Source organism: Chlamydotis macqueenii, chromosome 9 (assembly GCF_036417535.1).
Source record: "Chlamydotis macqueenii isolate bChlMac1 chromosome 9, bChlMac1.mat, whole genome shotgun sequence".
NCBI classification, from domain to species: domain Eukaryota; kingdom Metazoa; phylum Chordata; class Aves; order Otidiformes; family Otididae; genus Chlamydotis; species Chlamydotis macqueenii.
Genome location: NC_141564.1, coordinates 1,074,062 through 1,096,050, shown reverse-complemented (window position 1 = coordinate 1,096,050; position 21,989 = coordinate 1,074,062). Strand labels below are relative to the sequence as shown.

The 21,989-nt window shown below is 47.1% G+C and overlaps 2 protein-coding genes across 4 annotated transcripts; both read right to left on the bottom strand.

Moving 5' to 3' along the window:
* Positions 1-141: 141 nt before the first annotated feature.
* On the bottom strand, positions 142-6,103 carry LOC104486570 (thiamine transporter 2). Its single transcript, XM_086754576.1, has 5 exons — positions 5,928-6,103; positions 3,695-4,502; positions 1,842-2,034; positions 1,184-1,325; positions 142-537 (listed from the first exon to the last, which is right to left on the bottom strand). Exons 1-5 carry the CDS (start codon positions 6,075-6,077, stop codon positions 415-417), a joined length of 1,416 nt encoding a protein of 471 aa, XP_086610702.1. The 5' UTR covers positions 6,078-6,103; the 3' UTR covers positions 142-414.
* A 3,524-nt stretch (positions 6,104-9,627) lies between these two features.
* Positions 9,628-19,182, bottom strand: LOC104482182 (thiamine transporter 2). 3 transcript variants are annotated; one of them, XR_015259339.1, is made up of 6 exons: positions 16,236-16,436; positions 15,083-15,890; positions 13,390-13,582; positions 12,277-12,418; positions 10,474-11,018; positions 9,628-10,365 (listed from the first exon to the last, which is right to left on the bottom strand). XR_015259339.1 is itself a non-coding variant. In XM_086754438.1 (6 exons), the coding sequence occupies exons 2-6, from the start codon at positions 16,380-16,382 to the stop codon at positions 10,839-10,841; spliced, it is 1,470 nt and encodes a 489-aa protein (XP_086610564.1). In that variant the 5' UTR covers positions 16,383-16,398; positions 19,110-19,182; the 3' UTR covers positions 9,628-10,838. The 3 variants fall into 3 exon arrangements, 2 of the variants coding, with proteins under 2 accessions (XP_086610564.1, XP_086610563.1); XM_086754438.1 differs by adding an exon at positions 19,110-19,182 and having other exon boundaries at positions 9,628-11,018; positions 16,236-16,398; XM_086754437.1 differs by having other exon boundaries at positions 9,628-11,018.
* Between the last annotated feature and the right edge of the window lie 2,807 nt (positions 19,183-21,989).

Genomic DNA, 21,989 nt, shown 5'->3' with positions numbered 1-21,989 from the left:
GGCAACTGCTTCTTCAGATTCCCTAGGAGTGTTTGAAGGTCTTATGTCCGTGACTAAATTGCCTTTAGTTGAAACACTCAGTGGAAGTGGAAGTCCAAAGGCAGAGTTCTGTAAGATCTGCTGTGAGGTTTGGGCATCTGTATGTGCTTGCTTGTGCTCATTGAGCATTAATAGAATTTTTCGTGTCAGATCACTCAATTTGAGTTGAAATAGAAGGTTGGTTGTATTAGACTGCTGGTGAAGAAAACAGGCGGAACGCATCATCCTGCTGACAAAGCTCTTTATGGTGTGGGCTCACAAACAGCCTGTTTCACCACTGGCTGGCCTGGAGCATTACGTTTCTCCTCATTCGTTGTTCAGATGACGCAGCCTTCTGCACTGTTGCTTGCAACCGTTCTTTTTGTGTCTCCATTGCTAATGATTCACGCTTTCACCAGCCACACCGGTACTTCTGCATTTGATGGAGATAACGGTGTATATGCTCCTGATCAGGAAAACCCCAGCGATGAATGTGAAGTAGCTGCCATAAATGAGAAACTGGGAGATGGAGGTGGGGAAGAAGGAGGAAGAGTCAAAAACTGTGTTTGCTGTTAGGTAATAAATTAAGGGGTGTCCTTTCACTCCCACCTTCACTTCCCTGTCACCTGAGCCCCAAAATGATCCCATCTTGAAAGGATTCAAGAAGTCTGGCTGCTTGACTTTGTACTGTAAGAGGAGGGGAAGAGAATGCTCTGTGACGTGCTTCCCCTCCCTGTCTCGGTAAGGGAGGAGGACGGCTGCCCTGCACTCTCTGGCTCACCTCTGAAAAGATGAAAGCTAAAGACTTCATTCAGCAGAGAAATTTAATGGAGAATCATAGAATTAGTTAATTTTCAGAACTGTGGTAACTTAGAAGTGCATCCAGTGAAAGACTGTAAGTTAGAGTTACCCTAATGACAGACCCATAGGCTGCCTTTTGGCTTGCTGCCTGCTTTAAGTTACTGCAGAAATGTAAAATTGGCAGGATGAGGGGACAAGTTGGTTGTAGTGGCTGCTGCCAGACCAGTTTAAATGAATCTGTTTTTCAAGTGAGTAACTGTCCTCAGCGCATCACCTCGTGTCTTCCCGGAGGCCAGCCTTGGCCTGGAACCCGCTTTTGGGGAGAGTGGGGGAACGGAGAGCAGTGTGAGGAAATCCAGCTTACCTGGGTGCTGATATCCAGTCCCAGACCTTTTGAATCTACCACAACAACGGTTATAATGGTCTGGATCACCAGTGCGACGAAGTTGTTGAAGCCAAACATGAGCGCGTAACGCTCCACGCTTAGGCTGACGGCAATCTGAAACCTGAAAATGAAGGTGAGCTGAACTATGGAGAGCACGGGAGCATGCAATATACTGACGGGAGGCAGTTGGGAACAATTTAATGTGCACAGCGGATTCTCCAATGGATAAATCCTCGTCAGTCTTGCTCTTTAAGCTTTAACAGCTTCACTTGGGCAGAAATCCTTTGTTTTTCTGGCTTGGGCACTTCCATGCATCCTACCTATCTTTTAGTTGATTGGCTATTTTTGCAAAATAAAGACCTGTGGATGTTCCCTTGGTCATGTAGAGAGTATTTGTATGTAGATCATTGAAGAGCTAAATGCACAGTAAGGTAGTTTCTGACCTGGAGTAACTTGTAAGGTTTAGGTCGTATAACTTTAAGCGTAGTTTTATATCAGCTAGAAAGGATGTGCTACTGTCATGACCTATTTAAAATTCTTATTTCTAGGGAAACGTTCCGTAAAATGTTGATCCATTTTAAAATGTGACACTTAGGGATTGAAATAAATTTAATTAAAGCAGTTGTCTTATACTCACATGGCTATTGTTATGAGGAGCATATAGCAGGCTTTGAATGCAAGGTAGCCGGCGTAGCATGCCCAGATGTTGTCGCTGAAGTGCATGAGGAGCAGCGAACCGGCATCCATCGCAGAGAAGATCCCCAGAGCCAGTTCTCCGTAAAGATCCCAATTGACGGTGACATATCCGACTGCCATGGATGTTGCTGAACCTAAAATTTTCAAAGTAATAATTAAAACTCTGAAACATTGTCACTCTTCTAGAGCCATTGCATAGCTGTGTAACTGGATGGTGCCAGGAGCTCTTGAGATCGTTATGTCACAATGGGGTCTGATAATGCTGCGGCTTATTTTCTATTAGTGGTGTGGGAGTCTTGGATTTTTATTTTTTTTCCTCCCCCTTGCTTACAGAGCCTTCACAGACTGAGGTTCTCTGAGAAACTGCCGATGCCCAAGGCTGGAGGCAGCAGTGCACACTCTGTTGTTACCCTTTTTTTTAGACAGCTGAGAGCAAAGAGAAGAGCAATCCCACCAAGCATTTTATGCCAAAATATGCATAATGGAGTTTCACTTCATGAAAGGCAGTTGCACTCCTTCGTGCTTTCTTTTATTATTAAAGTGTCTTCTCGGTTTCTCTGGTGAAAAAATCTTATGAACTGCATTTGTCAATGCCTTACTGACCATCACATACAGTAAAAACCCTTACTTGGCTGTAACGTGGTATAACAAACTCCAGTGCCTTCCTGTAGGTTTACGAAGCTCTTTGAGACACGACATGCTGAGGCTAGGCCCTCGCGTGCAGTGAGAGGGCTAGTCCAGGCAGGTTATTTATCAGAGTCCAGAGTGCCTGGCTCTCTTCAGGCAGGCTGGCAAAATTGGACTTTGTTTGCTGGTTGCAAGTCCTGTGAGTGCTTTTTGAAATCGTATCCAGTGTGCAAGAAAGCCCTTGGGAACACTGCTCAACCCTGGGAGGAGTCTGGCTCCATCACCTTTACTCCTTCCCTTCAAGTCTTGATGCACATTAATAAGATCTCTCATTTTACCAACGCTGAACAACTACAGCGCTCAGCCTCTCCTTGTGTGTCACATCCAGAGCTGAACTCATGGATTAGGACACTGTGACAGGACAAGGAGTAATGGTTTTAAACTGGAAGGAAGCAGATTCAGACTGGACATAAGGAAGAAATTTTTTTCTGCTGAGGGTGGTGGAGCACTGTCCCAGGTTGCCCAGAGAGGTGGTGGAGGCCCCATCCCTGGAAACATTCCAGGCCAGGTTGGCCGGGGCTGTGAGCAACCTGATCTGGTTGGAGATGTCCCCGCTCCTTGCAGGGGGGTTGGACTGGGTGGGCTTTGAAGGACCCTTCCCTCCCAAACCGTTCTGTGATTCGATGATACAGATCATAATGTCACAGAGTATTTGTTCAGGAGCACTCATCCTGAAATGATCTTCAATCCACTGTCTAAACAGACCATCTAGAGTGGTGTATCTGTTAAAAAATTATTTTAATTCTTACACCACCTAGCTTAAGGTGTATGCGAGGGAGGACTAGGCAAGGTGTCCTTGCACAGGGTTTTGGAGCTGCTTACTTGAGACCTGAACAGAGCTGTGAACTTAAACTCTAAAAACACTTTGGTGGAATGAGGCTCCACTAAGAAGGAAAAAAGTATATCTAGATAGTCTTTACAATTATTTTTTTTAAGACCGCACTGATAAAGTTGTAAAAACATTCTTTGCATGCTGGGTTTTCTATATCAGAGGTTGTTCCTGTTGACTTTGGTCCACGCAGGAGATAAACAGGCACCAGAGACACTGCTGAAAGTGCCACCGGTACAAGAGGGGTGAGAAGTAGTTGCTAATGATCTTCCACTTACCTAAAAAAGTTGCTATTGCTTCCACAGCTCCGTTGTAGACCGCAGCGCTGTGCGAGGGGGCTCTGAAGTCCCACAGCACCTGGATGTAATTCAGAACCTGGTTAAAGCCTGCCGTAGCCAGGGCCCACCACAGGGACCAGTAGAGAAGTTTCCTGGAGCTGTAGCAATCCCACAGGTCCTTGCTCAGCTGCACCAGCACTCGGAGCACGTGGTTCTGGGCCTTGGCGTTCCCAGGCTGCTGGGGAGGCGTGGGTCCCTTGTCAGCCGACACGGAGCTCTTGTCTTCTGGGCAGCTTGATGAGCTGATGGTGGCAACATCTTTGTCTGGGCCTGGGAGAGCTCCTGAGACATCTTTCCTGTGGAAGAACATACTCTTTTGGGGCATGGGGAGGAAAAAGGAACAAACAAACGCCAGGGACACGGAAGCCAAAGTGATGGCGTTAAGGTAAAAGTAGGAGACGTTGGCTAAGGAAACCAGCAGCTGTCCCAGCACGGCGGCGACGGTGCCTGCAACGAGGGTGATGCTTCTGCAGTAGCTCGTCACCCTCTGATACTGATCAGCGCTGACGACGCTGTAGATGTAGGCGTAATAGGCCACCTCGGTGGCCGTCACCATCCCGTAGAAGAATTCCACCACCTGCATGGCCACCACGCCGTGTGCGAAGAGGAGCAAGAGCCACGTGATGATGAAGCTGACGCCCTGGAGGAGCAGGACGGGCTTGTAGCGCACGTAGTCTGTGATCAGGAAGACCGGGAAAAGGAGCGCGAGGTAGGAGTACGTCCAAACTGGGAAAATCTTGTTGGTGACCTCAAAGAGAGTAAAAGAGGAAATACTTTTTAAAAAATACATATTAGTGTTGTTTTTGAAGGTTTTAGATGGTGGTATTGAAGGAACGTAGTTGTGGTGACAGGAAACATTAAATTGTGTGAATTGTGCAGCCTGAAACTGTCTTAAATTACAAAATAGTAAATGTACTCCTGAAGGGGCGAAGGCAGCGGTGCTAGGCTCTGCTGCGTAAACAGGTAGCTTGGTTCAAATAAAAATTACGGTAAAGACCTGTGAAGAAGGCAGCTGTTGATGTGCAGCTGTTTAAAGCCGCATTTATCAGAGGAAAGTCTGTCTAGTATCAAATCCTTTTCCCCACAGTAGCCAAAAATCAGTGCCTATTTAGTTTTAACTTTTGCGTGAGTCACTGTATGCATTTGGTCACCTCTCTTTTTTTTTAAAAAAAAAACAGAAGCATCTGCCTCTGACGATGGACGAACTGGATCTGCACATAGTGAGTGTGCAGCTGTTACTGCATTATCTTCACCTTCTACATTTTCTTCAAATTTAACGCGCAAGAAGGAAGCAAATCTTTGACGGAACAGTATTTCGCTAAGTTTCAGTTAGCACTGAAAACTGAAAAACAGAGAAAATTTCCCTTTGTGGTTAAAAAAAAAAATAATAAAAAAGGGGGGAAAACCCCAACGACCCAAACCGTGAATTCCTTTTTTTCAGCAGAAACCTCGGGTTCACTCTATGCTAGCAGATTCTGCCTTAACGCTTGCTACTGCGCCTCAGGAATGACTGCTCTCCATATGGGCTCCATGTGGGCGTTCCAAGCATGTATTTTCTAATTATATCATTAGCTCAGTGACTCAGCCCCTCGTTAACTACGTCCCCTTTTGTTAGGAAGTGTACCTCTGAAGCAGCCAGTGCTGAACAGAGAAGCAGGGCAAGGAAACTTGCAGTGTGTGCTTTTGTCAAAAAAAAAAAAAAACAAAAAAAAAACAAACCAAAAATAACCCCCCCCAAAAAACCCAACAAAGCCAAAAAAACCCACCCAAACCACCCCACTTCTCTGAATGTGAATCTGACCTCGCAGGTAATGAAGGCACACCATAGCCCTGTGATGCAGACAATAATCTAGCAGCTCGTAAGGGGAAGCCTGCTTGGTTTTCTTGTGGTTTGCAATCACGACGTAATAAATTCTACAGTAGGTATAAATAAATCCTAGTGCTGCCCCTCCTTTGGGGCTCTAGGTGGAAAGAGGGACGAGCTGACCTGATTTTGCTGAAAACACCGATTTTTGAAATAACCACCAAAGTGGTTTCAAAGCGCTAAAAATTTAGAGACTTTAAATTTTTGATCTTCTGGAAAAGAGGTGACTCCTTACTCTTTTCCTGAAGCATCTAAAATTATTGTTATTCTGAAGCATTTTAATTATTATTTAGGAGAACTGTCACATACCTCTTCAATCGTCAGGTTTTTGTCTGGTCCAGTTAGGTAAGGAGTGAGGAAATATTCTGATGGCCTCATTGTGGAGAAAAATCCATTCGCACAGATGATCAGCGTGGGATAAATCCAGCTGCGGCCCACAGCTCCCTTCCAGCAATCCATAGTCTACCTAAAAAAGGTAGTGAAGAAATGAGCACACCAGGAATTTTACAAAGATGCTCTCCACAGTTGGTAAAAAAAAAAAAACCTGATTTGCAAGTTTACTTTCTAAACCAGCGCTACTTCAGGTAATTTTTTTTTCTCTGTAAACCTGCCGGTAATCACAGATGCAGCTTGTAAATGAACAACTTGGATCAAGGTGCGCTGGTGAACTCTGGTCTCTGCACCGTCTATCAAAGGTTGTTCTCGATGACGTACTTGGAACGGAGCGCATGTGCCATAGCGGAAGAATGAAGTTCCATTACAGTCTCATTTCCGAATAAATGACTGGGCAAACGGTGAGATTTAATCTTGCTCTCAGCACGCTCGAGGCGGCTTTTTTCCATCGATCCACAGCCTGAGTGCCCAGTGGAACAATGGAAGTGCAAGCCTTCTTCCAGACAATAAAAGCCGCCGGCCCGCTCGCAACCCGTTGTGAGCTCGGTTTCTTCACAAGGCTTGAATCCTCACCGTCCTTCCTGCGCTCCGGTCATTTGAGGGGGTAAAGAAAAACATGGAACCTGCTCATGGGACCGTGACTTCATTTTGGAAAGTGGTGATCAAATGGAAAAGAATGAGACTTGTTTCTGCACTGTAGATGGCAGCAAAAAGAAGTCTAAAGAGATTTTTTAAAAAAGTTTTTAAAGCTTATTTTACTTGGTTTGTGTTAGGAAGTCAATTCCACCGTTCCTGGAAAAGAAGTGAAACAAGAACGTTCTGGGATGTAGGAGAATGAAAGCAAAGTACTGCCGGATGTTTGATCAAGCTGTTACAAGCTATTTCTTCTAAACTGTTGAATTCCATTTTACAGCAGGCAATCTTTTCAAAAGTGCTTCTGCTTGCACTGTGATTGTATTTAATAAATTGTATTTAATAAAACCTAGCATAAATAGCACGTTATTAAGGCAGTATTTCTGTGACCTCAGAGGAGCCTTACAAAAACCAGCCCTAAGCCTGAAACTCGCTTTTAAATGATTGCCGCCGATGATCACCTTTCTTATACAAGTCGTTGTACACATAATATAACCTGTGTTAACCTTAACTCTAGATCTGCTTTGAGATCTTTGGAGATCTCTTATCTTTTCAAAAGAAAATTATCTTAAACCTTGGACGGAGCAATACCATCGGCATAACTGGCATCGCTTCCAAGTGCAGCGAGTGGCCAACACGCTTCCCGAGAACTGCGGAGGTAAGGGATTACCTGCCAGGGCGGCAGCCGCGCTGCCTTTGCCGTGGATTCACGTGCCATTTCTTCCTAGGATGACTGTCTGTCTTGCAGAAGAGGAGTCAGAAACCACCCTTTAGGACTGGAGGTAGTAAGAAATTCCTGTGTCTTTTTCTTTTCTAAGAGTTCTCTCTAAACTTGATAAAATGTTAACAGAATTTAAATAATAATTAATCGTAGCTCTTCTTGCTTGCAGAACTTGCCCATAAAGATTGCAGAGGAAGCTTTTTTCCTTTACAGGTTTTGCCAGCAAACTGAGTTTTAATTTTAAGATAAAGCTCCAAGACTCGCGGTAGCTAATGATTAATAAGAACTGGCATGGCAAGAAAGCGATCACTTGCATTTTTGTGTCCTTAAATACCTGCAAAAGCTCTGCCCTGCGAGGCACGGACATCCCATGTTACAGCCTGGGCTGACACGGGTGCTCCCCTGCCCGTGGCGCAGCTGCCGCGGGGCTCACGGGGCTGTTTTGGCTGTCCCAGCTCCACTGGGGGCGCGGGGAGGCAGGACGTCGAACGTTCGCGCTGTTAGTTGGCTAGGGATTGCTTCCAAATCTCGCTTCTGAGCCAAAAAACCAAACCGGAGCTGCTTCAGAGGAACGCTGCTGCTTTGCTTTGCTTTACCTGATTTTATTTTTTTGACTGGACCCCCTACGTCTCCCAGGGTTCGTCAGGGGACGGAGCTGGCCCCGAAGCGGGCTGGCAGGATGCGCGTTGGCGCTGGCAGCGACCGGCGGCTCCTGAGGAAGGGGAAGAGCGGTGACGAGGATGGCGCTGGGTAGGGGTGCAGGCCCTGGACGGTGGCTGCTGAGCCGCGTTTCTCTGGTAACCCCCACACTGCTGGGTTAATCCCCCTCCTTTGGACACAGAGACAATTTGTGTGCTGCCTTGTTGGCCAGAAGCGGCCCTGCCAGCGTGCTGGCCTGTATCTTTGCGGAAGACGTGTGCCCAAACCCATTGACGTTTCAAAGGTGCTCAGTGTTGTATTTAGAGGAGGTTGTAGCAATGAGGAGAAGTGTGCTGAGCTCTGGATTTTCATATTTACGCAGGATCCCCGTTAGCACGCTGGGAGAAAGGTAAGCGCTTAACGCCAACAGCTGCCGGGAGAGGTGGATTTGTTCTCTTTCCTTTTCCTGCAGAACTAGAGAGGCCGTGGTTCCGGCCTTGCTCGTCACCTGCCAAGCCTCAGCGACCTCCTCTCCAAAGAGCGCGTGCACACTGACACACAGGTTTTGGAGGAAATCTCTGACTGATTGCTGGGTTAGCACTGATTTCCAGCTGAAACCCCAGGGTAACGCAAGGCCTTACCTTTCTCCTGCTGCTGTTTCCATCTCCAGTGCGTCACGTCCTTCCTAACGCTCCCACCACCTGCCCTTCTCCTTCCCTGTTCCTCCCTCTCTCCTCCCAGTTCCCAACCTCAGAATCTTTCTTTTGGAAATTTGAGAGAATAGGAGTAGATTTTATTATTTTTTTTTTAAAGTCTTCTCTGTTTCCTGAAGATGGCATTCTCTACAGCTGCACACCAAATACGCGGCGTCTGCTTGGCTCCTCGGCTTCTCAGTGCCATCCCATACAGACGGAAGGCAGTGAGCTCTGACTTGTTCAGCACAGAAGAAATTTAGGGTTATTTCTACCAGTTTTCCTAGCTCCTTTCCTGCAGCTTACCACTGCCATTATTATTATTATTTTTTAAACAGCAAAGTATTTCGCATGTTGCCGATTCCTCTCCTACCGTCAGATGCTACACAGAGAAAAAGATCTGTTAACTTTCTGTACCAATGGCAGTTTGGGACCGTGGAGCTGGAAACACCAACGTCCTATTTTCCATTTAAACACAAACTCTAGTTAGGTTGTAGTCCAGGACTGGCACCTAGTTCTTTAACAAAATGCCTCAAAATAAGATTCCTACTCATAAGGAAAATAAAAAAAAAAATTGTCCTGGCTCTACTGGACTCTGTCCCCATTTCGTCAGGCAGGAGTTTCATGCCCTCAGTTCTGCAGTAATAAAAGACACTTAGTGCTTAGCGGAGAGTAAGTACATCTCTCGCTTCTGCAACAGGGAACGTCCACGCGACGCACAATAGTAAACAAAAAGCCTCGAAAATCAGCTGGGTTCGTTTGGTCAAATCCCACCGAGTCTTCTTGTGACGTGGGACAAATGGCTCCTCCCCAGCCTGCTCTCGCCTCCAGGCAGTTGGTCTGGCTGCAGTATGGGGCAATTGCATGAAAAGCACATACATCTGTACAAATGATAGCTCGTGTCTCTACAGGAAAAATATTATTCTGGAAATGCAGAGTATTTTCTGCTTTTATTGGTTAGACGTAGGTATTGGAAGCGAGAAGCAAACAGCAGTGCAGGCAGTACAGAAATAACTAACATAGGGATAGATTTTCGATAAAATTAGGCATTGACTATGCAAACTCATTTGTAGTCTCTTTTTTTCTCCTCCTGGACTAACCGTCGTTTGTGCTGGACTACATTAGCCGACGGGCTTGCAGCTTCTTGAAAAATTCCGAGATGCTGACCTTGCCAAATTCTTGGCCGAGATCAGTGGCCCTCCCTGTTTGGCACTCGAAAGCACATGTGATGCTAGAATCTTCTTGGATATTCGTGTTAATCTGGAATTTTCCTAGGTGGAATTGGCCAAATTTTTCCACAATGTACTTCTCTGGTTTTAGTCCATGCTACTCAATCCCTTTGAAATTTTTTTTCTTTTCCTGTTGAACCAGGAAGACACGCAATCCTGACTTGAATTTTACTGGAAGCACAAGGAGAGGAGCGGGGCGCTCTTGGGTTTTTTTGACTCTGAAGATTTTCCCTCCTGGGCTGAGATTGCTAGGGACTCAGCAGTGTTTAGGTTGCAGCTTTCAAATGTGGGCCAAGCAACGACTGCAGCTTAGGAGCGTTTTGGTGAACCTTCTCAGGGAGGTTGGGCACAACCCCTGCTTTTCCGCACCGCTGGGTGCAAAAGGCCTGCTGTGGATGTGGGCGTTTGAGTTGGCGAGGAGGAGTCTTCCACTGAACTCCCTGTATTTAGGGAGGAAAGAACATAATGATGCAAACGCAAGCTGTTTTTCTTGGTTCAGAACAGGGCACATGCAAAAAGGGGGGGGGGGCAACAGACCCTTCACCCACATGCATGAGCAAATGTGCGTGGAAGCAGCTCGCCAGCGCCATACATGAGAGCTAGAAGCAGCGAGGGCCAACTCCGATCTTTGCCGTCACGCGCGGTGGGATGCCAAGGTGGCGGCTCCGTTCCTGTCTGCCAATTACTGCTGCTAAGCTATTTGTAGGCAAGTAAGAAAGAACCTAAAGCAACTTATCTTTTCATCGTGGCACAGCGCCATGATGGGCATCTCTTTAGCTGGCGTATGTCGTAAAGAAGTGCTGTCAGCATTCAGCGTCGCCTTTCGGGGCTGCGTTGCGCCTTCCTCTTGCGCGGCTGCTCCCTGCATGCTGCAGCAGGAGCTCTTCTCCCGGGAGGGCCCGTCTGCCTGATCCTACAGCTGCGTCGTGGAGCCCGTGACAATCTGCTCTTTGGAGCCGCGCTCGGCGTGGTTCGGGTGCTCTTTGCAAGATCTCGCCGTTTTCCTTTTGCATGTGCTTGAGACGAGCATGTAAATGCTTCTGATCAGGAAAATCCCGGCTATGACTGCAAAGTAGCTGCCATAAATTAAAAACTAGGAGAGGGAGAGAAAAAGGCAATGAATGAAATTAATTAAATTAATTTTCATTAATTGTCATTAATGAAAAATAGGTTACAGAAACACTGCTTTTTCTGGAGGTGACAGGCACTCCGTTGTTCTGTTTACCTGTGTTCTGGCACAGTTTCTCTATGTTCAAGGTTTTGCTTTGGGATTAAGCAAAATCTTGGCTTTTCCAGCAAACAGCAGATCTTTGAGCAACAAAGAACTGCCCCTCGCTTCCAATCCTTATGCCTCTTAATAAACATGGCAGCGGGGGAGGGATAGGAACAGGATTTATTTTTTAGTGCAAAATGTAGAAGTAGCTTCGTTACCCACGTAGTCATGAATAATGCAAGTGAAGAGGCTGAGCTGGTCCTTTTCTGCTCTTACTTGCACATGTCAGTGCTGTCACCGCACTGCCTTCCGTAAATATGCCGTAATTTTGTGTCAGTATTTCCAACAACAGTGGCAAGGTTGTTTATGAAGTCCTACGTATTCCTATCCTTAATTTTAAAGTTCTAATTTTTAGTGCTTAATTCAGTCTTGAATCTTGCAAAGTAACTTTTGCCTTCTCTGTGCAGAACATCTGAATAGCTGCAGTCTTCTTTGGATCCGTGGCAGCAGGAAGCTGCCCCAGCTGAGAAAAGGCAGAAGTCAGTGCATTTTGGTTGACCCCCAACATGAGTGGAATTGGGCTGACTGACGTTCAGGACACTCTTGTGAGATAGAATATCTCACCCCAAATTAAGTACCCAAAGTATGGGCAGAAAACTCTCTTATTCATCTTGAGGTACAGACCAGGTTTGCTTCTGAGCTGGAATTAGGAGGCAGGTGTCCCCTTCACTTGAGCTGATACAGCTCTAGTAATCCAGTGTCTCATGGTCTTGAACTCCCCTAACAACACGTGGTCGTGTTGATTCTGCATCTGAGAAACCCAGCCTGAATTTTTGGGCAGAGGGGATGTTATTCAGTGTCCTATTAGCGGGCAAAAGCTGGTCAGATAGCAGGGCCTGATTATTTATGTTCTGGTGTATCTGCCTTTAGAAAAAAATGTCAAAGACTAGCATCTGTAATCCTAAATGCTGCCCAAAAAGGTAAAAGGGAAGAATGACAAGGGCAGGGCAAGATGTCTAGACGTCTACAGAAGAAAGAGGGAATTAAATTGTCCTTTGGTGTAGCAATTTCTTTCTTGGTAGACTGTTGAAGATGAGTTGGCTACGCAGTAAATAGGAAGAAAGTTAACAGCTCTTACCTGAGTCACTATGTCGAGTCCCAGGCCTCTGGAATCCACGATGACTGCTGTCAGAACGGTCTGAATCAGCAGCGCAATGAAGTTGTTGAACCCAAACATCAAGGCGTAGCGTTCCATGCTCAGATTGACCGCAATCTGGAACCTAACGTGAGACTGTCAGTTACCTCACAGGGGGTGGAAAGCTCTTGCTCTCCATTTAGGTGATGAGAAGAAACAATTCATGCAGGTGATGTATCAAGGACGGAGTAAATGGTGCTCCATTAGACCAGGAGGTCACTAGAGGTATCTTCTAACCGACTTTTTGGTGGTCATGTGAATCTCTTTTTGTTTTGTGGCTTGACAGTGGAGGTAGCATAACATTTATTTCTGTCAAGAGCCCGTAGATTTTCCTTGCAATATCTTTTTTTTTTTTAAATAATAATCAGAACATCTTTCCTTGCAGTATTTACTTCCAAAGTTTCTGTCTGAACAGAAGTGTGTTACTTCTGCAGTACTCCTCATTTATTTTTAGCAGAGTTTTTTGTGCTTTACTTTTTTTTTTAGTAGAATATGTTGAAATAGTGCAGATGTGATCCACCGTAGTGTACTAACAACCCACCAAAATGAAAACAGAGGATTCACTTGGCTTCATTCAAGATAGGCATAATCTTGTCATGTGTTACAGTTTTTTAGCAGTTTTTTAAAATGCTGAATGATTTTAGGTTTTGGCATAAAAGTGCATCTGGTATTTTTGTTAATAAACAGTGTGGTATGTCTACAGACATTCCAAACAATAAAATAACTGGAGTAATAAAAAGGTTTTATATTTATTACACAGATGATCTATTACCTTCATTATTCACATTATTTTTCTCTTTTTGACAACAGAATAGCTCGGTCTCCTAAGAGATCTTGTCTGAGTTTAGATATCCAATGTTCTCTTTTATTCCTTCTTTACATCGCAATACCATTAAGGATTCTATGTATAAAGTTACGCTGGGGAACGCTCTATGGCAAATCTCCTGCAACCGAGGTGTCCTTGTGTTTCCCTAAAGAGGAGGGACTCCCCGAGTAAACGTAAAGTACTGTTAGTATTGCGTGCGCAACGGCAGCGCTGTCCGGTTTTACACTTACGTTGCTATTGTGATGAGGAGCATGTAGCACGCTTTGAAAATGAGATAGCCGGCGTAGCATGCCCAGATGTTGGTAGTGAAGTGCGTGAGAAGTAGAGAACCAGCATTTATTGCAGAGAAGATCCCTAAAGCCAGTTCTCCAAAAAGGTCCCAGTTAATCTTCACATATTGTACTACAAAAGACGTTACCGAGCCTAGAAAAAGAGAAAAAAAAACCATATAAATGTTGTAGCTGTCCCATAGCTGATATAATCAAGCCTTGCCCCCCTCGCATGCTGGAAGGCAATGCTGAATAACGAAGCAGAGGAGCTCTGAATTGCTTTGAAAGCGTTTCTAATCACATCCGAAGTCGTGCGGATGACTGGTCATTTTTAGACGGCTGCATAAATCAAGTCTCTGCCATTCCTTTCTTAATGTGTTGGTCTGCTTCACAGGATAAACTGTTATGCAGAAGGATTCATTATTTAGCTGTCTGGACCCAGCACGTCTCTCTAGGGAGAGAATCAGGAACACGTTTTGGAGCTCGAGAAGAACAATTATTCCAGCTTCTACCAGCTTACTATAGCTAAGCTAGTAAACCTGGCTTAACAGATAAGCTCTGTGCAGCCTCTAAAGGAGTAAAGCTGCCGAAAAAGGGAGTTGTGTGTGGTATCCAGGGAGTATATTTAGGGAAATGAGAAGGGATAGGCACTCGTTGCGTTTGCTGGGCCAGCTACAAAGATGCATCTGTTGCGAAAGCAAGCCACCCGACTGGCCGTCTCAGGGGTCTCATGCAATTTTAAAACCTCTACACCTCCACATGGAGAAATAGGCAACGCCATGAGAAAGGAATTCATCAAGGAGTAGACATTAACAAGGAGCTACGCCCTTCTAACCTGTCAGTTGGTCTGTCTAGTTGCCTACCTCAAGACAAGCATAATTTTTAATCTTAGAAGCATCTGTTCCTCCTTAATCACTGGAAGGGTAACCTGAGGGACCAGGTGGGATGTAGACGTGTTTGCATTCCCTGATGGATCACACCCCGACGTCTTGTGCAAGCTCTTTGCAGCAGCACGACACGGATGTGTGAAATGCTGCCAAGTCAGGGTGGTACCCTCTGATGCCACCTTTCGATAACACTACTCAGCTTACGTGGTGTGGGCATCTGCTTCCGGTGCAAAAGCGTAATGGTTGACGTCAGTAGCATCACCAATTCAACAAGGTTTTTCCCTGCAAATCTCTATATCTTGGAATGGCTAAAATTCTTCCTTCTGTCCTGCACAAGACTATTTGACTAGAAAAAGATCTTAATGAGAGGATTATGGGGGTTTTTTTTTGTGTAAAATATTTATGAAAAACTTCTCCCATCTTTGTAACATTGTTATGGGAGCTGTACAATAATGATTTGAGGCAGGGGGAAACCCCAACAACCTCATCCAAAGGAACACGTCTGCCTCTGAATGGATTTAGCTGCTGGATGTAAAGTCTGTGTGACTTGGACACTCTCTGCATACTGGTGGGATAAAGTTGCGTGTCCCAGTCCCAAAAGAAAAATAGCAGAGCTGGCATTTGAACAGTTTTGTTCTACTAGGTCTCGAATGTACAACGCAAACACCGGCTTCCCGGAGCGTCTGCAATGGAACGGCACCTTGAAAGTGTTCGAAAGCAAAACTGTAGAGACCGCCTTCGCGATCAACGCTTGGGCACTGACTTACTCAGAAAAGTTGCTGTTGCTTCCACAGCTCCGTTGTAGACTGCAGCGCTGTGCGAGGGGGCTCTGAAGTCCCACAGCACCTGGATGTAATTCAGAACCTGGTTAAAGCCTGCCGTAGCCAGGGCCCACCACAGGGACCAGTAGAGAAGTTTCCTGGAGCTGTAGCAATCCCGCAGGTCCTTGCTCAGCTGCACCAGCACTCGGAGCACGTGGTTCTGGGCCTTGGCGTTCCCAGGCTGCTGGGGAGGCGTGGGTCCCTTGTCAGCCGACACGGAGCTCTTGTCTTCTGGGCAGCTTGATGAGCTGATGGTGGCAACATCTTTGTCTGGGCCTGGGAGAGCTCCTGAGACATCTTTCCTGTGGAAGAACATACTCTTTTGGGGCATGGGGAGGAAAAAGGAACAAACAAACGCCAGGGACACGGAAGCCAAAGTGATGGCGTTAAGGTAAAAGTAGGAGACGTTGGCTAAGGAAACCAGCAGCTGTCCCAGCACGGCGGCGACGGTGCCTGCAACGAGGGTGATGCTTCTGCAGTAGCTCGTCACCCTCTGATACTGATCAGCGCTGACGACGCTGTAGATGTAGGCGTAATAGGCCACCTCGGTGGCCGTCACCATCCCGTAGAAGAATTCCACCACCTGCATGGCCACCACGCCATGTGCGAAGAGGAGCAAGAGCCACGTGACGATGAAGCTGACGCCCTGGAGGAGCAGGACGGGCTTGTAGCGCACGTAGTCTGTGATCAGGAAGACCGGGAAAAGGAGCGCGAGGTAGGAGTATGTCCAAACTGGGAAAATCTCGTTGGTAACCTCAAAGAGAGTAAAAGAGGAAATCTCTATGTTGTTATTCTTAGAGAAAGGAAATCCATTTATTTTAAATACCTTTGGAGAGAGAAGGTTTTGCTCTGAAGGAATTAATAAAATATGTAACCACACTGGTGCGGCATGTGACTGTTCAGCGGGCAAATGAATCTTAAATCCATTAAGCGGATCTTTTATTTATGTCATCTGCTGCAAATTGTAACCTGCCAAAGCTGGTTACCCTTGTGCTTTTTGTGGTTTTTATTTTTGTTTAAAAAAATTATTTAAAATTTAACTTTTTTTTTTTTTTTTGCTGATCCATATAAAAAAAAAAACGGCAGAGCACCACCATACCTCATCTATTGTCAGGTTTTTATCTGGTCCCGTTAGGTAGGGTGTTAGGAAAGGTTCTGATGGTTTCATCATGTAGAAGAATCCATAGAGGCAGAGGATCACGGTGGGAAAAGTCCAGGTGTTGCTGTTCTGCTTCCAGCAGCCCATGGCCTCTGCAGCAAAGCTGAGGAGGAAGTTTGTTAGAAGGACGATATGGCCCATGCGAGCGCCAAGACGTCTTGTACTTGATTTTTATTTTGTGGTTTCCAATGCTAGGGAGTGCTCCTTACAGGCTGGCAGTTGGAAAACATTTTTCTTCATAGCTTTAAAGTGAACAGATTTCCTCACATTTGTCTGCTGTTTCTCTGTCTTTATAGATGAAGAATGACTTGGAAGATCTTTAGTGGGAGACAAATTACTCTGTCATTCAACCTGCACTGCCCAAGCTACCCGTAGGGAAAGTCTTTCTATACAAAAGTCACTGAAGACAACTGAGATCACCACTAAGCACCTTGCTGAGTAACAAGTAACTAGTTCACCATTGCTGTTTGTTTTTTTTTTTTTCTCCTCACCTCCTAGATCATAGAATCACAGAATGGTTTGGGTGGGAAGGGACCTTCAAAGTCCACCCAGTCCAACCCCCCTGCAAGAAGCAGGGACATCTCCAACCAGATCAGGTTGCTCACAGCCCCGGCCAACCTGGCCTGGAATGTTTCCAGGGATGGGCATCCACCACCTCTCTGGGCAACCTGGGACAGTGCTCCACCTCCCTCAGTGTAAAAATTTTTCCTGATGTCTAAGATGTGCATGGCTTTCTTGTTACGGAGAGCTGGTAACTCTGGAGCCTAGCAGATGGGAGTCGGTAATAAATACAGAAAGGATGTCAAACCAGATCCTCAGCTGGAATTAACTGTCTCAGAAGTCCGGTTTGGATGCAGACATCCTATTTGCAATCTATAAAAACCATTTGTGGTCGCTGAAGGTTCACACTAAAATGAAATGAAGCAGATATTTCTGTTCTTGTCTCTTGCTGAGACTTATGGAATAAATGAAACTTTGCAACTCTGCTGGACACAGCCCAAAGAGAAGTCAAAATGGGTGTAAGAAGGGCAAGCGAAGGAAACAGACAGTAAGAGTAACAACTCCATATTCATGTTGGTTTAGGCAACGTCAGCAATCTAGACATGTACAATTTATCTTCTGGGGGTGCTTGTTACCAGCTGGGATTTCCATCACTCTGCTTTTAGCTTTTACCTACTTAACTCCTGAGAACTCTTTTTTATTTTTTTTTTTCCCCATGCAAAATTTTTAATCTTAAAAATGAAATATTTTGCAGGCAGTGTTTTTCCTCAAACCTTTTTTTTGGTAAAAGCTGAAGAAAGATCTCTTCCAAAACATCCGGAAATGTTGGTGTACCTGTTGACTACATCACTCCAGACGGGATGGGCAGAGGATCCCCTCACAGGGTGTGATACCTAACGCACACGGCAGCAGGCATAACGACCGGACGCACGAAGAAATGCGTGCACATCAAAGGGAACCTGAATTATTTCATTTTACGCGTAACGGCTGAAACCGTTGATGTTACCAGATTTCCAGCAGAAATGAATTTCGCTCCGTCTCAACCCCGCAGTGCACACCACTAGAGGGCAAGATGACCCCAGCCAAGGAGAAAATGCGCGCGGGAGGAAAGCTGAAGGAAGGAGGCATTTCTGCCCCTCCTTCCTCCCCAGCTGTTGCGGCAAACATGGACCAGTTTTGGCCCTGCCCAGGACCACACTCAAGTAATAACGTCCCTTTGTTCTCCTTTTGTGTGGTAATTACTACGCGTTACAGCGCCCTATTGCCACTGGAACACTTCGTGTGGTACCCAGAGGGTCTGAGACAGGCATCAAGAAGAGCATCCCTAGGACTGGACTGAAGCACGGTTGTTCAAGTGAGCTCCGTGGCTTAGCCAGGTTGCCGTTTCCCCTTCCCGGCCCAGATTCTCTGCTCCAGCCTGTTTCAGGTCTTGCCACGTTTGCTCTCCCCGCAGCAGCCTGCATGACGCAAAGGCAGCGGGCTCCCAGAGATCCCTTCAAAGTGTCCCACGGCCGGGGAGGGGAGCGGGACACACCACTGGATTCCCGGGGCTCGCGGGGTGCTGTGTGCTGCGCTTCCGATGCCGCTCATCTGTGGCGGGGCTGTGCCACGCTGTGCAGTAATTTCTGCTTTCAGCTATACAGGGAAAAACGTCAGGCGTGCCCCGGTCACTGCGTCCCCCCAGTCCCAGCAGGTGCACCGTTCGGGGTTTTCTGCCAGGCGCGTACCTCTACTCCCTAGATTTACTCTGAAGCCACCTGCGTTAGGCTGGCAGATGAGCCAGGAGAGAAGTTTCCCACCTGATTTAAGCAGCTGTGCAGGAAAGAAAATAAACCTGCCGCTGGTGCTGAGCTGGAAACCCAGCGGGCCCTTGGGGAGTGGGAGGTGGCTGCCGCTCTGCCCGCCGCGCGCTCGCCTGGCGCCCCAGCCCTTCGCCGTCGGTGAGGGGCTCAGCCCTGCCGGCCACTCCTGTAATTTCTGTGTCCATAACCACCACCCTCCAACAAGGAGCTCCGTCCCGCGGCGCGCAAGGGGGAGGGATCCAGCTTGCTCCCATTCATCGCTCCGTGTGGGCTTTTATAAATCTAGGCTTTTCTTAACCTTTGGAGAGACGGTGGGATGCCGTGGTGGGGTTCTGCAGCAAACAATCCTCTGTTACTGGTTCCCCCATCCATTCTTGGTCAGTGCCGGGGGTGTCAGCTCCTTTCCCACACAGCCTGACCCAGACCCCCAGTTCCCCACCAGCCTGCTCTATTCTCTCCTCTCTCTTTCCCTCATCACTGCAGGATTGCTGAAGCTCATGTATAATCATACCTTGCCTTCTGGAGCTCTTCCTTTCTTTCTTCCAAGGAAAGTTCCCCTTTTAGTATTCCCAGTCTTCTGGCTGTCCCGCGTGCATTGCAGCTACTGGACTCTATTTGGTGTTTTTGTGCTTTTCCTGTTCTACTGGTATTTCTGCTTCCTCTGATGACACCTCCTTTGAAAACATTTCCAGTTGGCTTTCTTTCAGCATCCACTTTGAGGATCTTTAAAGGAACAGACAGATAGTCCTGGCCCAAAGGCAGCAGTAAATCAAGAGCCAAGCTACAATTTGGTGCTTGACCAGCACAAAAGCCACAGAGCTAATCCTGGTCCCAAATAATTTTGCATCTTTTTGACAGGCTTGGGACCCACCTGTGCCTCAAACTGGTCTATATAAAAGATGGAGCAGCAGCTATGAGCGGATAACGACAGAGGCAAGACAGAACAAACACCCGTGTTCTAAGATTTAAATGTCGCCCCAGTTGTCACAGTCCTACTAAAGATGGAGATGGCCCTACAGCCATCTTCAGAAGCTCCTGCAGGATGGACAGGAAAGGATGCTATCTGAAACGTACAGGTTTGCACAAAAAGTATCTGCCTACAGATATCTGTCTGATGCTATCTGTCCTGGTTCTACAGCATATAGGTCTGGAACGAGGGATAGGATAATTACTTAGGAATGTGACCAATGGAATAGGAAAATGATGAATTTGTAAATAATCTGATAGTAAACCATTCACAGTTTCAGAGGAAGGCAGCAGCTTAGTTCATACCCAGTAAACTGGTACCATAACTTTAGGGAGATGATACACATGAGTGTGAAAAACACCCAAAATTCCCTGCTGGGCTCAGCTGGGCCAGTCCTTGGCCACATTTTGCAGCCTTTTTCCCTCCTGCTCCCCTGCAGTCAAAGTTGTGGGGTTGGTGATGGTGGAGGTGCCATCCCTGCCTCCTGCCTTTATTGTCTGTCTGCTGACCTGTTCTCCACGAGCTCATCTCCTCCTGCCTGAACACCACTGTGCACTCGTGTGAGCTGCTGCGAGGTGTGTGGAACTCCCGTGTGAGAGGGATGTAACAGTTCCTTTCGGCGCTGTTCTGGTTTTGTTAGTGAGGGGGGGCCTAAGGTGGTAGCTTCTGTAGGAAACTGCTAGAAGTCGCTCCCCTTTGTTCAGGGGACTTGGCCAGGCCTAGGGCGGACCCGCTGCTGGCCAAGGCCGAGCCGATTGGTAGCAGAATGTCTCGTGATAACGCCTCTGCGATAACGTATTTAAGAATGGGAAAACAGAAAAAAAAGAGAGAGAAGAGAAGATGTGAAGAAGCTGAGCGGGGGCAGAGGCGCAGAGGGGGAGGCGCAGGCCTCATGGGCCTTGCAGGCCTCACCCTCTGGCCTCTCGCCAGGCAGCCGACTGGGCCCAACTCGGTCCAGCCCGGCTGCAAGAAGTGGAGAGGAGATGAGAAGTGAATGAGATGTAAAAAAGATCCTGAGAGACACCTACCAGCCTGTTGTGAGGAACGGCTGCAGACACCAAGGTCAGTTCAGAAGGAGGGGGAGGAGTAATGCGGCTCCTGGCCAAGATTCCCCTGCAGCCCGTGGTGACGACCATGGTGGAGCAGGTTGTCCCCCTGCAGCCCATGGAGGTCCACGGAGGAGCAGAGATCCACTTGGAGCCCGTGAAGGACCCCGCACCGGGGGAGGTGGATGCCTGAAGGCAGCTGTGGCCCGTGGAGGGCCCGCTGGGACAGCTGTTCTGGAGAGACTGAACTCCGTGGAAGAGATCACCCACGCCGGAGCAGTTCCACAAAGGACTGTGGCCCGTGGGAGGGACCCCACAATGGAGCAGGGGAGGAATGTGAGGAGTTCTTCCCCCGACCATGAAGCAGCGGCATAAAACAACGCGTGATGAACTGACTGCAACCCCCATTCCCTCTTCCCCCCTGTGCCGCTCGGGGGGGGAAGGTAGTAGAGATAATGTTAAGCTTGGGAAGAGGGAGGGGTGGATGGAGGTTATCTTGTTCTCTGTCTCATTATCCTGCTGTTTGTAGTAATAAATGAATAGTTTTCCCCAAGTCGAGTCTGTTTTGCCCGTGACGGTAACTTTAAGGATTTCTCCCTGTCCTTATCTCAAACCTTGAGCCGTTTTTCCTTATATTTTCTCTCCCTATTCTCTTGGAGTGTGGGGGGAGTGAGAGAGAGACTGCGTAGTCTGGTCCGATCGGGGCTGAACTACGACAGGCGCTTTCCCAGCCGCCAGCCCGGTCTGACACTGATCCAGAGCTATTTTGGTTCTGCTCGTTTAACTGAACCTGTGGCTCCAGGAGGCCATGGCCCATGGGAGAGGAGGCTGTGCACACCTGCATTTGATTCTCTTCTCAAGGGCTCTTGCTAAAATGCAGAGGACTTCTGCCAAGGTGAACAGCATCACTCTGGGTTTGTGCTGACTTGCCTAGGTAAGAATCCAACTCACATTTCTTGGCACTGAAAAAACAAACCCAAATTCTGCTTTTCCTGTAATGTAATAATGTGAAAGAATGATTTAAGTAACTTCCAGTGACTGATGTTTGTTTGTTCTGCTTTCAGATCCTCTTTTACCCTCTGCTAGCTGTTCTTTCCATACCCTTTAGTCCATTTCATTTGTACTTAAAATGCCATCCTTTTGCACTGGTTCACATCTGAATGCCGAATGGAAGACAGTAAAACTCTGATGGGCTTACGTGAGTCTTTGGTCAACTTGAGACCTATGTCATAAGCTTCCTGCAGCAGAGCTTGGCCCCCTTCAAATCCAGCAACCGAGCCCTTCAGGCTGAGTTCAAACGTAGTCTGGTCAGAGGCAGAAGTGTCCTGCTTGGAGGGTGGGCCTGGCGATCTGTTTGTAGCTGGCATCCCAGCTCTGT

Coding starts and splice junctions, on each gene's coding strand:
- LOC104482182 (XM_086754437.1), bottom strand. CDS start 16,436: ATGGGCCATATCGTCCTTCTAACAAACTTCCTCCTCAGCTTTGCTGCA. Junction 15,891..16,235: donor AAAACCTGACAATAGATGAG/GTATGGTGGTGC, acceptor ACTCTCTTTGAG/GTTACCAACGAGATTTTCCC. Junction 11,019..12,276: donor GACTCGACATAGTGACTCAG/GTAAGAGCTGTT, acceptor TCCCTCTCCTAG/TTTTTAATTTATGGCAGCTA.
- LOC104486570 (XM_086754576.1), bottom strand. CDS start 6,077: ATGGATTGCTGGAAGGGAGCTGTGGGCCGCAGCTGGATTTATCCCACG. Junction 4,503..5,927: donor AAAACCTGACGATTGAAGAG/GTATGTGACAGT, acceptor ACTCTCTTTGAG/GTCACCAACAAGATTTTCCC. Junction 2,035..3,694: donor AGCAATAGCAACTTTTTTAG/GTAAGTGGAAGA, acceptor TGAAAATTTTAG/GTTCAGCAACATCCATGGCA.